The following is a 12516-nucleotide window of genomic DNA, read 5'->3' on the forward strand; positions in this document are numbered from 1 at the left end:
CACACAGTCTTCAAAGTAAACCAAGCAACCTAAAATGTATTTTGTAATTTGTCTGGCTGCAGCAAGTTCGGCAGCATAGAGAGGCGAAGTCCCTCCCTTTCCGGGGGAGCTCGATGGGACCTTATTTCTAGAAAAATTATGTATTGAAGTCAATGGGGAGAGAAAGATTATCTTTCGATTCCGTTTGAATTGTGCCACGAATTACACATATGATGTTTGTCAATTTAAAAGATCATTTTGCAAGTCAAAAAAATTAAAATGTGTCGTAAAATAACACTTTTTTTTGTGTGAAACCGCTCAAAGAACTAAATCTCCTGTCTCGCACCACACACCAAGACCGCTGTCATGTTGGCACATTTCACTTCTTTTTTTCAGAATGAGGCGAAAAGTATTAAACGAGGTGAAAATCACTACAAGTCTGGGCATGTTGAGAGCTGTACATACACAAAAGGGGAGTTAGTCGGTTCCGTAAGAGCCAGCATGCAGGATGTAGTCTTTCTAGTTGCGTATTTTTCATAGTCTTATATTTCAACTGTTTTACGACAAACTGTGACTTTTTTGACATGGAAATGATATTTTAAGATTGACAAACATCATATGTGTAATTCGTGGCACAATTCAAACGGGATCGAAAGATACGTTTTTCTCTCCCCATTGACTTCAATACATAATTTTTCCGAAATAAGGTCCCATGGGTCGGAAGTAGATGGGCGGGACTTCGCCTCTCTATACAAAATTGAATAGCCTGCATTTATGTACAGCAAACCAAAGGACAAGAGCGGCTCTCAAAGAGAAAGGACAAGAGAGAACAAGGAGATGTAATGGCTAAACTTACGAAATTATTTTTTTTTTGTCATACATCGTCCTCGAAATCTCGATTAATTCTGTAAAGTGATTGTGTGATTAGTTCTCTCTGCTGTGGTGGTATGAGGCCAGCGCAGGCTGTTGTTGATAGCCTACATGTGGCGCTTCTGAGTGGTTGTGTGTGTCCGTGCGTGTGTGAGCGCATCATTGTGCGCTTATGTTTGGGGCGATGGTGAGGGGGGGCCCAAAACAATATTTGCACCGGGGCCAATCACAAACTTGTTACGCCACTGATGCACTTCACCTCACTTAAAATAACATTTGAATACTATAAACTGTATATCATAATGTATATTATATTCTTTGATGTGGTGCTTCGTAACCTTGATGCAGAGTTTTCCTGCTCCGTCCTCCAGGGCACCTTCATGGAGTGCAGGCCGTACGGCAGCATCTCCCACCGTTTCCACCGCGACTGTGCCTCCATCCTGAAGGACCTCAGGTTCTGCCCCCACTGCGGAGAGGATGCCAGCGGTGCCAAGGAGGTCACCGTGCTGAAGGCTGATTCGGCTCCGTCTGTACCCAGATCCAAACCCGGGCCGTCACTTCCAGCTGTTCCAAATATGGCCGCCCTGCCATCAGTACCAACAACGCATGCTGTTCCACGCATACTCAGAGCTAAGAAGAGCAGCGAGCCACAGAGTGGCCGAGACCAGAGCCCGGGCAGGTAACAGCACTCATGTGGCTTAGAAAATCCAATTCCTTCGCCAGGCCAATAAACTCGCAAATATTAAGGCTCATCTTAGTTGATTACAGCTGTCCTGCTGGCTGTCTCTCCAGGTCAAAGGGCGAGGTTGTGTATGCCACAGACAGAATACCCAAAGAGCCACTGGAGAATATCCTGACAGCGCTGGATGATGACAAGTAAGGTTAACCATGTGATTTTTTTGCAGCAGTTTGCTCCTTGATGAAAGTCCTTGGTTGATATATTTTCATATTTTTTAGCCTGAAACCAAAGAAGGTGAAGTACCCCACCAGACAGCTGTACATCTCTGCTAAACAAGGAGAGCTTCAGAAGGTCATCCAGCTGCTAGGTAACTGTTACTTGACATAAAGCAGCATCTCATAAAATAGCTCAATATGTTTTTTTATAATTTCTATTATTACACTGACAAACCAACCATTATACAGTGATGCAAATTAGTCGCTTTTCGGCGCTTCCCGCTTTTTTAACACTGCTTTGGGTGACTTGTGTAATTCGTGGAGAACCGAAGAAGTTTTCGTTGGGGGGGGGGGTCCGTCAGTCCGTCCGTCAGTCCGTCCGTCAGTCCGTCCGTTAGTCCGACGGACAACTTCTCACTTCAAAAAAGAAGAAGAAATCTAGATCGCAAAATAATTAAACAAGCGAGTGCCTGTTTTTCCTGGCCAAGGACAGGTTCCTTGAACACAACACGAGCGTAACGTGTCTTCACGTGGTTATGTCTCGTCTGAAAGGAGTGTAGACTAGACTAAAGTGCTTACGGAGAGCACCGGAACGCCGCTCCAGCTCTTCAAATATTGCAGTACCCATAAGAAGCCGTACACATGCCGCAGTGTATGCTTGGCTGTGTCTTTAGTTTTAAGCACAGTGGCGATCTGTTGTTATTAGCATCTGGTTAGCTAGCTATGCTAACAAATTTAAAGAGCTTTTCTACAACCAGGTGGAAGAGAGCTCTCTCCTGAGAGGCTCAAATAACCTCAGCTCAGTGAGGTTAAGGCACACCTTGATATGATCATTATAGTTATTAATGAGACATTAGAGACTAAATGAAAAACAGGTATAAAATACTATATGACAGTAACAAAAAAGTTGTTAAAAAGATAAAGAGTGATTTGTAAAATATCTAAAAAGAAAAATCTGCTTACAGTTCTGTTTCATATGGGTGTTGAGAGATGTATCCATTGATCTCCTCATGTTGCTCTCAAAGTGCACCAGATTGATGCTTTTAACTTCAATATTTGAAAAAAAAAATCTTCCCGGGGGAGCATGCCCCCGGACCCCCCTAGAGGAGGCTAGGTCCCCCCCACTTAAATCATGTTCACATGGCTAGGATACTAAATACATTTGCACCCATCTTGTGTCCATATCTTTCTGTGTTGGTGGTCATGCCACAACCGTGCACGTGAATGCATGCGCGACAGCGCGAGTCATGGTGAGATATCTGGATTAAGAGGTTGCTTGTTCTTTGAACAGCTTGAAAGAAAGGCCAAATGAATGGGTTGGGATTTTAGTTTTTTTAAGCAGAGGTTGAGTTCAATCATTTGTACGGCCCCCGGAGGATGTTGTACAAATTTAAAGGAAAAAGGTTCCCCACCCCTGCTGTAAATAATAATAAAAACCCTTGATTTATAACTTAACATCTCTGTCTCCTATTGATCTGAGTATATTATAAAGAATATCCAGTTAATTGAAGCATTACAGAACAGGCCTTGGTCAGATGGTATATTACGCTGTTTTTTTCCTGCTTCGAATAGTTCTCTCTTTTTTCACCATACCTGTGTTTGCATCACTGTTCTTAATAGACTGATCAAAGCTGAGGAAGCATCTGTTTTCATTGATGACTCTGATGAATACCAATTGTTCCTTAATGAAAGCACATTCACATGTCCTTAATTGTCATGAATTAACTCCATTTCTCCACCTCAGAAATGCCTAATTAGGCCTAGAGAACTAATAAATACATAATATTCCTTTTAACGTGACTAAAGGAAGTGAGACTACCTCACATGACGCATGGTCGCAGGGTGGGCTGAGACCCTGTTTTTAGCTCCGCAAAAAGCTCATACACTGCTTTGATTGGAAACTGTTCACTGAGGAAGACACATCAAGGCTAGGAGGAATGCAAGGCTGAAGTTCAAGTGTCATCAGTCTGAAATAGGATGGATGGCATGAGGTCTACTTGTGGTATGATTTGCCGGTCAACAAGATGAAAAACAATAGACCTTGTCAGAATGAAGAGGAAAATGTCACTCAGCCGCTCTGTCAGTAGTCCTCTGCTTACAGAATAAAATAACTTAAATGAAAAACAACCTTTTTTGCAGCATATTTCAAATAAGTTTCACCCATAAATGAATTCCAAAAGTTGTGTGAACAAATTAAAGGCGAATAAATCCTTTAATGGATATCGCCCTTTACACACTTTTTCTTCTTTCTGCTGGCATGTTTTGAATAAGACTGATTTTATTTTAATGGTGTTATTAATTATATGCCGCAATCAGTTTAAGCCTTCTAAATGGCAATATATTAAGTTGACCAGTCAATCAGCAGGGCCATTAATCAGCTTTAGATTAAACATGAGGGAGATGGGAGGGTGAGACAATGATAGATTTGCGTCTTTTGGACTGTCACTGTGTTTCTTTCCCCCAAAAGCCTTATGGTTCATTACATTTAAAGCATTACCGCGGTTATTTTCAGCTCTGCCTCAAGTTTGTAGGGAACTCTGCTGTCCTATAATAACCTTTAGGGCACACGCAGTCTATGAAGATGGCACATTAAACGTTTTTAAAGCATTAAATTAACACGTTGAATGTTTTTGACAGTAAACACTTGGTATTAAGTTATCACTGGTGCGCTCAATTGTCAAGGTTGCCTTATGCAAGACATTTAATGTGCAATAATAGTAATTGGAAATGTATTTTAATTTGAAGAAATTATAATAAGCCAGGTATACTTGTAAAATAATTGCATATATCAGGTATTCATGATTAACATTTATTTTCATAAAATACTTTCTTTTAAACTCGGGACATTTGAATACAAAAATAAATAAAGCACAATTTGTCTTTTTAATGAACCTAAATAATCTGAATTTCTAATAATAATAATTATAGCACCAATAAATCCAATTGAAGGCAAAATTCAACCGAAAACACCGTAACAACCAAAATAGGTGCATACAATTAACGTGTAAAACATTTTAATCATCTTTCGTAAAGACACTGATGACATTTCAAACACAATTAATTGTCAAGGTTGCGATGACCCGGGTGAAAAATAAGAACCATTAACCTTTTATAAATTCCTTTTGCTCTTTTATTTAATGCTGACTTCATATTAATGCACCATGAACTTGAAATGCAAAATCCAGAATCAGTCACTTGCGTTTGAAGACAGCTTAAATTGAACTTGTCTAAACCTGATGACTGATGTTTTCATTCACATTGAAGGTTCTTTTATTAACGGTCTTTGTATGTTTCAGATGGCCCCAGACTACGACCACCTGACGCTGATGGAGAAGGTGGAGGTGTTCGAGCACGCCGTCAACAACACGGCGGGAGACGACCTGGCCAAGCTGCTGTGGCTGAAGAGCCCCAGCTCCGAGGTGAGTGTTCTCTCCTCCGCCAGCACAGGATGATTGAGTGAACTTGATCTTTTCAGCATCCATCCTCACATTTCACTACTCCTGCGTTAAAATGTCAAGAGTGTTCAGTTGTCGAAAGATAACATGAAGACGTATACATTCACCTTATCCTTAGAGGCTTGACTGGCAGTGGTCTTATAAAGGTTTTCACTTGATGAAGAGGAAACATACAGAGCAGAGGAAAGCATCTTTCAGGGACCCTATTATCCTTTCAAGGGTTCCCCCTTCCTGTAATGTGCTATGTAGGTGATTGTGCATGTTAATGGTCTGCAAAGGCTAAATCCCAAAGTTCCCTCTCCCACACACTCACCTTGATTTCTCCAAGAGTTCAAGGTTACACGTGTAGAGAAAGGGATATACAAATGACCATGTTGTGGGTAATTTTCCTTTAAATAAAACAGTTGTTTTTGCTTTTAGTTTTCTGGGTTGTGTGTCCTACTTTTAAACCACTGACTTAGCAGAAATGAACACATTTTAAGAAACATTAGTACCTGGTGGTCCTCGTGTGTCTATCAAACAGAGATTTCTGCGCCATTTTCTACATTTTCTGCTCTCAAGGTGACTACAATACAGCTCTCATAAAACACACGTCCTCTCTCCTCCAGGTGTGGTTTGACAGAAGGACCAACTACACCCGCTCCCTGGCTGTGATGTCAATGGTCGGCTACATCCTGGGACTGGGTGACAGGTGGGTTTCTCTCCTTTAATGTTAACTTATTTTGTTAGTTAAATATGTTGTTCTTTTTATTTTATTTAATCTTTTATTGGACATTTTTACTTACAATTATTTTTCTAATAAAATAGCTTATTTTATTTGATCTTTTTATTTCACTTACTTATTTCTTGTGTTTTATAAATGTTTTTTTTATTATTTATTGCCTATTTTACCGCAGGATAAATCAAGTATTTCTGATTCTGCTGATTATAATGACAGTTATCATTAGTCATTAATACGAACATGATCTTTCTATTCTCCAGGCATCCATCCAATTTGATGTTGGACCGGTTAAGCGGCAAGATCCTCCACATTGACTTTGGAGACTGTTTTGAGGTGAAAGGAGATTTTCTGTCTTCACAACAGATAATTTTATTTATTTATTCATCAAAAACTAACCCATTCCAACGTTCAACAGGTCGCCATGACCAGAGAGAAATTCCCTGAGAAGATTCCCTTCAGACTGACGAGGATGCTGACCAACGCCATGGAGGTATGTCAAAATCCCTCTCACAGAAAACTCTTTTTTAATTACCGGTAGTTCATTTTTCTTTTTGTATAACGAGTTAGAATCCCCCCACATTAAAGCTACAAATCCTCCTCTACTGGACTTAAACTGAATCCTATCTGAACCTCTTCTTGTGTTTCTTCTGTAATTCAGTCCAAAAAATTATTAATCTTTGCCGAGTGTGAAGCGTTTTATCAGAAGTCACGACTCACTGTGCCTTGTATTTAATGAGAAAAGAAAAAAAAGAATTTCAGACGAAAGCATTAAGATGAGTTTTGGGTTGGATCATCTCTTTAACTACTTGGAGAAGTTTTTGAAGTTAGCAAATAAGCACAAAACAAGAATCAAGATTAAAAAAAGACTTGCATCCCCACGAAATCTTGGACTGTCAAAAAATGAACAACAATCAAATGCATCACCTTCCACTTTTAGACATTTTTCGTAATTTAATTTTTACAATTAAAGACGAAATAATGTATTAATTAATCTAGAAAGAAAGGCCCTCCATCGACCTACCAACATGGGACAGCAACGTGACCTTCAGGTGCTGGGAAACGTTTGTCTCCATCAGTGACGTTGTTTATGCTTGATTGTGCGGCAGGTGACAGGCTTGGACGGTAACTACCGGATCACCTGCCACACGGTGATGGAGGTGCTGAGGGAGCACCGGGACAGCGTCATGGCCGTGCTGGAGGCCTTCGTCTACGACCCGCTGCTCAACTGGAGGCTCATGGACAGTAAGAGACCTTTAGCTGAACAACAACCACCTTAAAGAATCACATAACAACAACAAACCCATAGAATGAAGAAGAATAAATACTGCAACGTTCTAATAATAGAAGCACATTTTCTTTCAAGAGTCCAAAGCATTACATTGAATCATATGAAGTGAACAAAACTCTCAGTAGTCAAATGTAAATCCCTTTGGCTTGTGTGCAAGAGAGAAATTGACCAAACGCTTAAGGAGGTGGCGTACACTTCTAAAGGTCGTTAGTTAAATTCAAGTGAACAAAGTGAATGATTGTCTCTGGCACTCCTTCACCTCACGCTGTCAAGGTTGCATTTAGCTAGACATTTGATCTGAAGTAGGATCATTCATCAGTCTTATTGTAAAGGAGGGTCAATGAGGTTTTCTTTACTTGAAGAAATAATAGGAGTCAGGGAATGTTTAGGTGGGTTTTTCTTAATTCAAACCATTATAACTAAAGGGGTAACAATAAGAGTAATCACTTTTGCTGCACTCCCTTTTTCTTTTATTATACTTGTACTTTTAAGTCCCAGTTTTTGTATTATGACATTTAAAATATATATATATATATATATTAAACATAAAAAAGCTATATCAAACATGCAAGAAAAATGCCCACTGGAAAAATAAATAAAACAAAAAGCATAGGCGGAACAAAACATTATAAAATGTGTACAAAAATATAAACATTTAAAGCAAAAATTGACTATTAATTGTTTCTGACTTACCCTACTTCCAGGGACTGCATTAGTTGGAAGCCCATTAGTGTTTTCTTTCTACACTTGACATTAATGTGCCCATTTCCTGAATTAACGTCCTCACAGTAGGACACTACTTAATGTTTAGTATGTCTCCTTGCAGCAGGAAACATAACTTAAGCTTGCGCATATTTAAAAAAATCTCGGAGACAACTCTATTTAACACATCGGTGTCTCAGTGAATATCAGCTTGTAAAGGTTATAAAAAAGCTTCAATCTTCTGCATGTTTAAAGGTCAGAACAATGCTGCTGCTTCCTGTGTGACGGATGAAAAATAGAACATAGTTATTTTTATGTCAAGGGAAAAATAGAACACTCACACACCTTTCCTGTTTCACCCGCAGCAAACACCAAAGGCAACAAGCGTTCCCGCACCAGGACTGACTCGTACACCGCGGGGTCAGTGGGTGAGTAGAGTACAAACTCACAGGTTTTCTATTCCGAAATGCTAGATCATGTTTAAATTGTGACTGTGTGGTGTCCTCTGCAGAGACTCTGGAGGGAATAGACCTCGGAGAGACGGTGCACAAGAAACCAGGGACCACGGTGCCAGAATCCATCCACTCCTTCAGTGAGTTAGCAGCTCCTCCTGTTGTTGATTCTTTTTTTCTTCATAAGTACCCCGCTCTCTCGCTGTCACATATGATTGGAGCAGATGCTGTTCTGTTGTAACGCAGCACTTAAGTCCACTTTGATTTGAGCTGCGAAAACGCTCAACGTAGAGAGCACTTGCATTTGCTTTTGTTGTTTTGTTGTAGTTGTTGATGCCAGCATGTGTGTTTTTATCTTTCAGTCGGAGATGGCATGGTACAACCTGAGGCTCTCAACAAGAAAGCCATTCAGATTATCAACAGAGTGAGAGACAAGCTCACAGGTGAGAAGTGCTGTACTAACAACCTAGATATAGTTATAGTATATCTAGAGTTTTGATCCTTTGTATCTTACTTTAAAGGAGCCCTATTATGCTCATATTCAGGTTCACCTTTGTATTTTGTGCCTCTACTTTGAATGTTTACATTCTTTATTGTTTAAAAACAGATTAAATTTTCCGGTAAAGTTTTAGTGTGTTGATGAGAGTTTGTTCCCGGCAGGTCGAGACTTCTCTCACGATGAGACGCTGGACGTGCCGACGCAGGTGGAGCTCCTGATCAAGCAGGCCACATCTCACGAAAACCTGTGCCAGTGCTACATCGGATGGTCAGTACTGCTGCTTTAATGTTTTAACTAACTGCATTTACTCAAGTACAGTACTTAAGAAGAATTGTAAGCAACCTGTACTTCACTATTTCCATTTAATGCTAATTTCTACTTCTGCTCTACTGAATTTCCAAAATATTGTACTTTTTACTTCAATATATTTACTTGACAATTTGAATGTCTTAGATTATTAATAAAAAATATACTTTTACAAACAAATGACTTGAGTATATATATTATAAATGTAGCTTTGCGTGTTTTGAAATGTGCTCTATCTTTACCAGCTTCAACACTTGTGATAAACACGTTAATATATATTAATATTTAATACAGTAGTTCAAAAATCTGAAATGGGCCGCGATTAGTACTTTTTTTATGTCTTTATTATAGAAGGACCATGCATTAAAATACATTAATCTCAAAAAGAAAAGTGATGTTTAACGCCACCTATAGCTAATGTCTAACTTCCATCTTCAGTGCCTGGGTACACACATAGCAATCAACACACACTTAAAACACTATATAGTCTCTTTTACAATAACTATACATACAGATACTCGCAGTATGTGTTGATGCTGATACTCCTACCCAGAGGTTGGTATAGGAATTGTACTTGTAGCAGAGTATTTTTAAACTATACTGTATATCTACGTTTACTGAAGTAAAAGATCTGTGTACTTATTATTGTATTTTAAACATGTGAAGTATTGGTAAAAGGGGTTGTGTGTTGTTCATATGATGTTTCTTTAGCATAGCCCAACCTGCACTTTCTGCACACATTTCTTTCATCTCTGAAAGCAGAATCAGACTTGACAGAACTGAACTTTTTTTTTTTTTTTTTCCTCTCTGCAGGTGTCCATTTTGGTGAAGAACTGTCTCCGGTGGACAAGGTTACACCTGACATTTTACTCTCACTGGTAAACAAAGAAGAAGCACTCGACTCAAATGGATATCCACTTGAAAAAGCCACGGTGCAAAGCCTTTGAGAAATATGTTTTTTTTCTTGTAGAATAATCCCACTTTCTGTCACATATTTAAGGTTATAAGAAAGAATCTTATGAGCTAAGTTCTAACCTGATAATCATAATTTAACTAAAATGACGTTCCTCGCTTTCAACATCATAATAAAAGCTTTATACGGTGGCCATATTGTAATAAGTTATGACATTTCTTATATCACTCGCTGTATTAAAAACCCTCCAGTCCGTTGTGTCATTGTGTATTGCAATACAGAAGTTGATTTGAGATGATCACAATGTACTGTATGGCCATTTGTGTGCCATTAAACCCTGTACAGATACCACTGTGGCTGCACTGTGTTCATTTGAAAGCTTTGGGTGCCTTTTATCAGTTACAAATGGAAAGAAAAGTATATTTTCAATACAAGGTAAGTAGTTTACACTCCCTTTCTTTTTCTTCTTGTGCCCACAGATGGCAGTCTGACTCCTATTAACATCCTTCTCCATCTTTTCAGGAAATACTTTGAGAGAGAATGCAGTCGTCAGGCCAGAGAGGAAGAGATGAAAGTAGATTCTCATCTTAAACAAGAACGGCAAAACTGAAATGCTTAAAATGTAAACATTTGCTGGCAAACTGAGTGAGATTTCAGGACATCAGCTTGCAGTGTAGTTATCCTCTTCTAGAGCACAGGTAGTCATTCCCATGCAGTCCCTTAAAGAAATAAAACCGAATCAGATGCAGCAAATTGCAGAGGCAGCAGACTACTATTAATTTGCTTTCCTGTGCTGTTATCTGGTCGATGCGAGCTAGCCTCTGTTTTTACTTGTGCTCATTGCTATTCCCGCTCTCATTTCTCCCTTTATTTCTTTCCCCTGCATTCTCCTCTGAAGGTTAATTACTTATAGATAGTTAAGGATTACGGATCAACGAAAAGCAGCCCATTGATCTCTTCCCTGCCCTGCTCACCTCTGCAATGTCACACTCTTTACACATCGGGACAAAGGCCTGGTGATTATCTGTTCATATCGATCCATTCCTCCTGTGGTTTCCCTCGTTTTCTCCCTCGCCTTCACTTTTCTCCTCTCTTGCCAACAGAAGCTCATTATTGAAAATGCGACTTTTCATAGCCGGAGCCACCGTGTCTGTTGTTCTTTCTCGCCCGTCTAATTTGTTTGTATTTTTTCTTTCTCTCACGTCTGTTGAGCGGCAGGCGAGTCAATAGCTGGAGTTAAATAGGCTGCACTGATTGTGAGAGGGATTTAGCTGTTTACCAACTGTGGAAATGGGCCTGGGCTGCGGAAAAGAACAGCACGGGTGTCTGCATGGAGCGAGTCAATATTGACAAATGATACTCATAGGGAGACAATGCCCCTAAACGAGGGAAGGTGAAGGGCTTGGCGGCAGGTGGTGCGGATGCAGCGAGCCGTGCTCCATCAGCTTTTGAAGTTGTCACATGAGGCCGTCCAGATCTGGCACCTTGAGCCGAGACATGAGGAATGATGGGAAACAGCGACACAAGTATTTCACTCCTCCGGGACCCAGGCGCGCTCCTCTCTCCTGTTAGTGTTTCCGCCGTCCTAGCTTGTCTTACTGCACAAGAGCTCCCCTCGGGATGTTATTCCACTTCTCTGCACCGTCTTAAGCTTCTCAAGACCTCCAGAGGTTCCATAAGTGCTTCGTCAGGCTCTCGCCATGTCTGGAGTGTATTCACACAAAGTAAAGCGCACACTCAGGATTTATTCTGCTAAAAGCTTCTAATTAGGCCTACTTTTAATTTCTCATCATTAAAGGAATACTTAACTTTCATAAATGATCATTCGTATATCAATTAGTCAACCTGTGTTACCTTGAATTCTTCAAGAATACTCCCTTTTCCTCCCGTGAATCCATTATGAAAAAAAGAAACAAATTAATAATGCCGATCCGTAAGAGCACAGACAAGTGAGGTTTAAATGAAAATGCGTGTTTGGGAAGTAGTGAGCACAAGACTTAATAAATGAGGAATATATTATACTTCATGAAATGTTTAAAAGTTTGTAAACTGTATAACACACTTCAGGTGTTATAAAATGTGGCCCATTAACGTGTTCGTTTTTTTTAACAAAAGACGAGTAATTTATGAACCAATTGTAATTTCGTGGATTAATTATACCATTGCTCGTAAATAAAGAACAATTCAAATTGCTCAGTTTGCTTTATGTTAAACTTTAAATGTGTTTTGGAAGGAGAAAAGTAGCCTATGCTAGTGGGGGGTGGCAAGCAATATCGTCTTGAATCAATACATCAATGTAGTGCCTTTTGGGCTGAGGGTTTAAAGGAAATACAAAGTAACAGTCTCTGAATAACAGCACGAGTAATTTCCTTTGTCAGGATCACAGGTGATGTGGGACAAAGGCCTTCGCGTCCAAACATCGGATCTAATTAAGGTG

The 12516-nt window shown here is 39.7% G+C and overlaps 1 protein-coding gene across 1 annotated transcript in view; it reads left to right on the forward strand.

Annotated features, from left to right (window-relative positions):
- Nucleotides 1–12271, forward strand: part of LOC104956725 (serine/threonine-protein kinase mTOR-like) — a gene marked incomplete at its 5' end in the record, with an annotated part of 38730 nt that extends 26459 nt beyond the window's left edge. Inside the window, 11 exons of the mRNA XM_010784257.1 lie at nucleotides 5040–5162; nucleotides 5807–5889; nucleotides 6180–6252; nucleotides 6335–6409; nucleotides 7026–7161; nucleotides 8275–8337; nucleotides 8421–8501; nucleotides 8724–8804; nucleotides 9022–9127; nucleotides 9980–10514; nucleotides 10602–12271. Of these exons, the coding sequence (XP_010782559.1) occupies nucleotides 5040–5162; nucleotides 5807–5889; nucleotides 6180–6252; nucleotides 6335–6409; nucleotides 7026–7161; nucleotides 8275–8337; nucleotides 8421–8501; nucleotides 8724–8804; nucleotides 9022–9127; nucleotides 9980–9995 (837 nt within the window). The remainder of the gene's footprint in view (nucleotides 1–5039; nucleotides 5163–5806; nucleotides 5890–6179; nucleotides 6253–6334; nucleotides 6410–7025; nucleotides 7162–8274; nucleotides 8338–8420; nucleotides 8502–8723; nucleotides 8805–9021; nucleotides 9128–9979; nucleotides 10515–10601) is intronic.
- Between the last annotated feature and the right edge of the window lie 245 nt (nucleotides 12272–12516).

Source organism: Notothenia coriiceps, unplaced genomic scaffold (genome assembly GCF_000735185.1).
Source record: "Notothenia coriiceps isolate Sejong01 unplaced genomic scaffold, NC01 NC01_scaffold00026248, whole genome shotgun sequence".
NCBI lineage: Eukaryota > Metazoa > Chordata > Actinopteri > Perciformes > Nototheniidae > Notothenia > Notothenia coriiceps.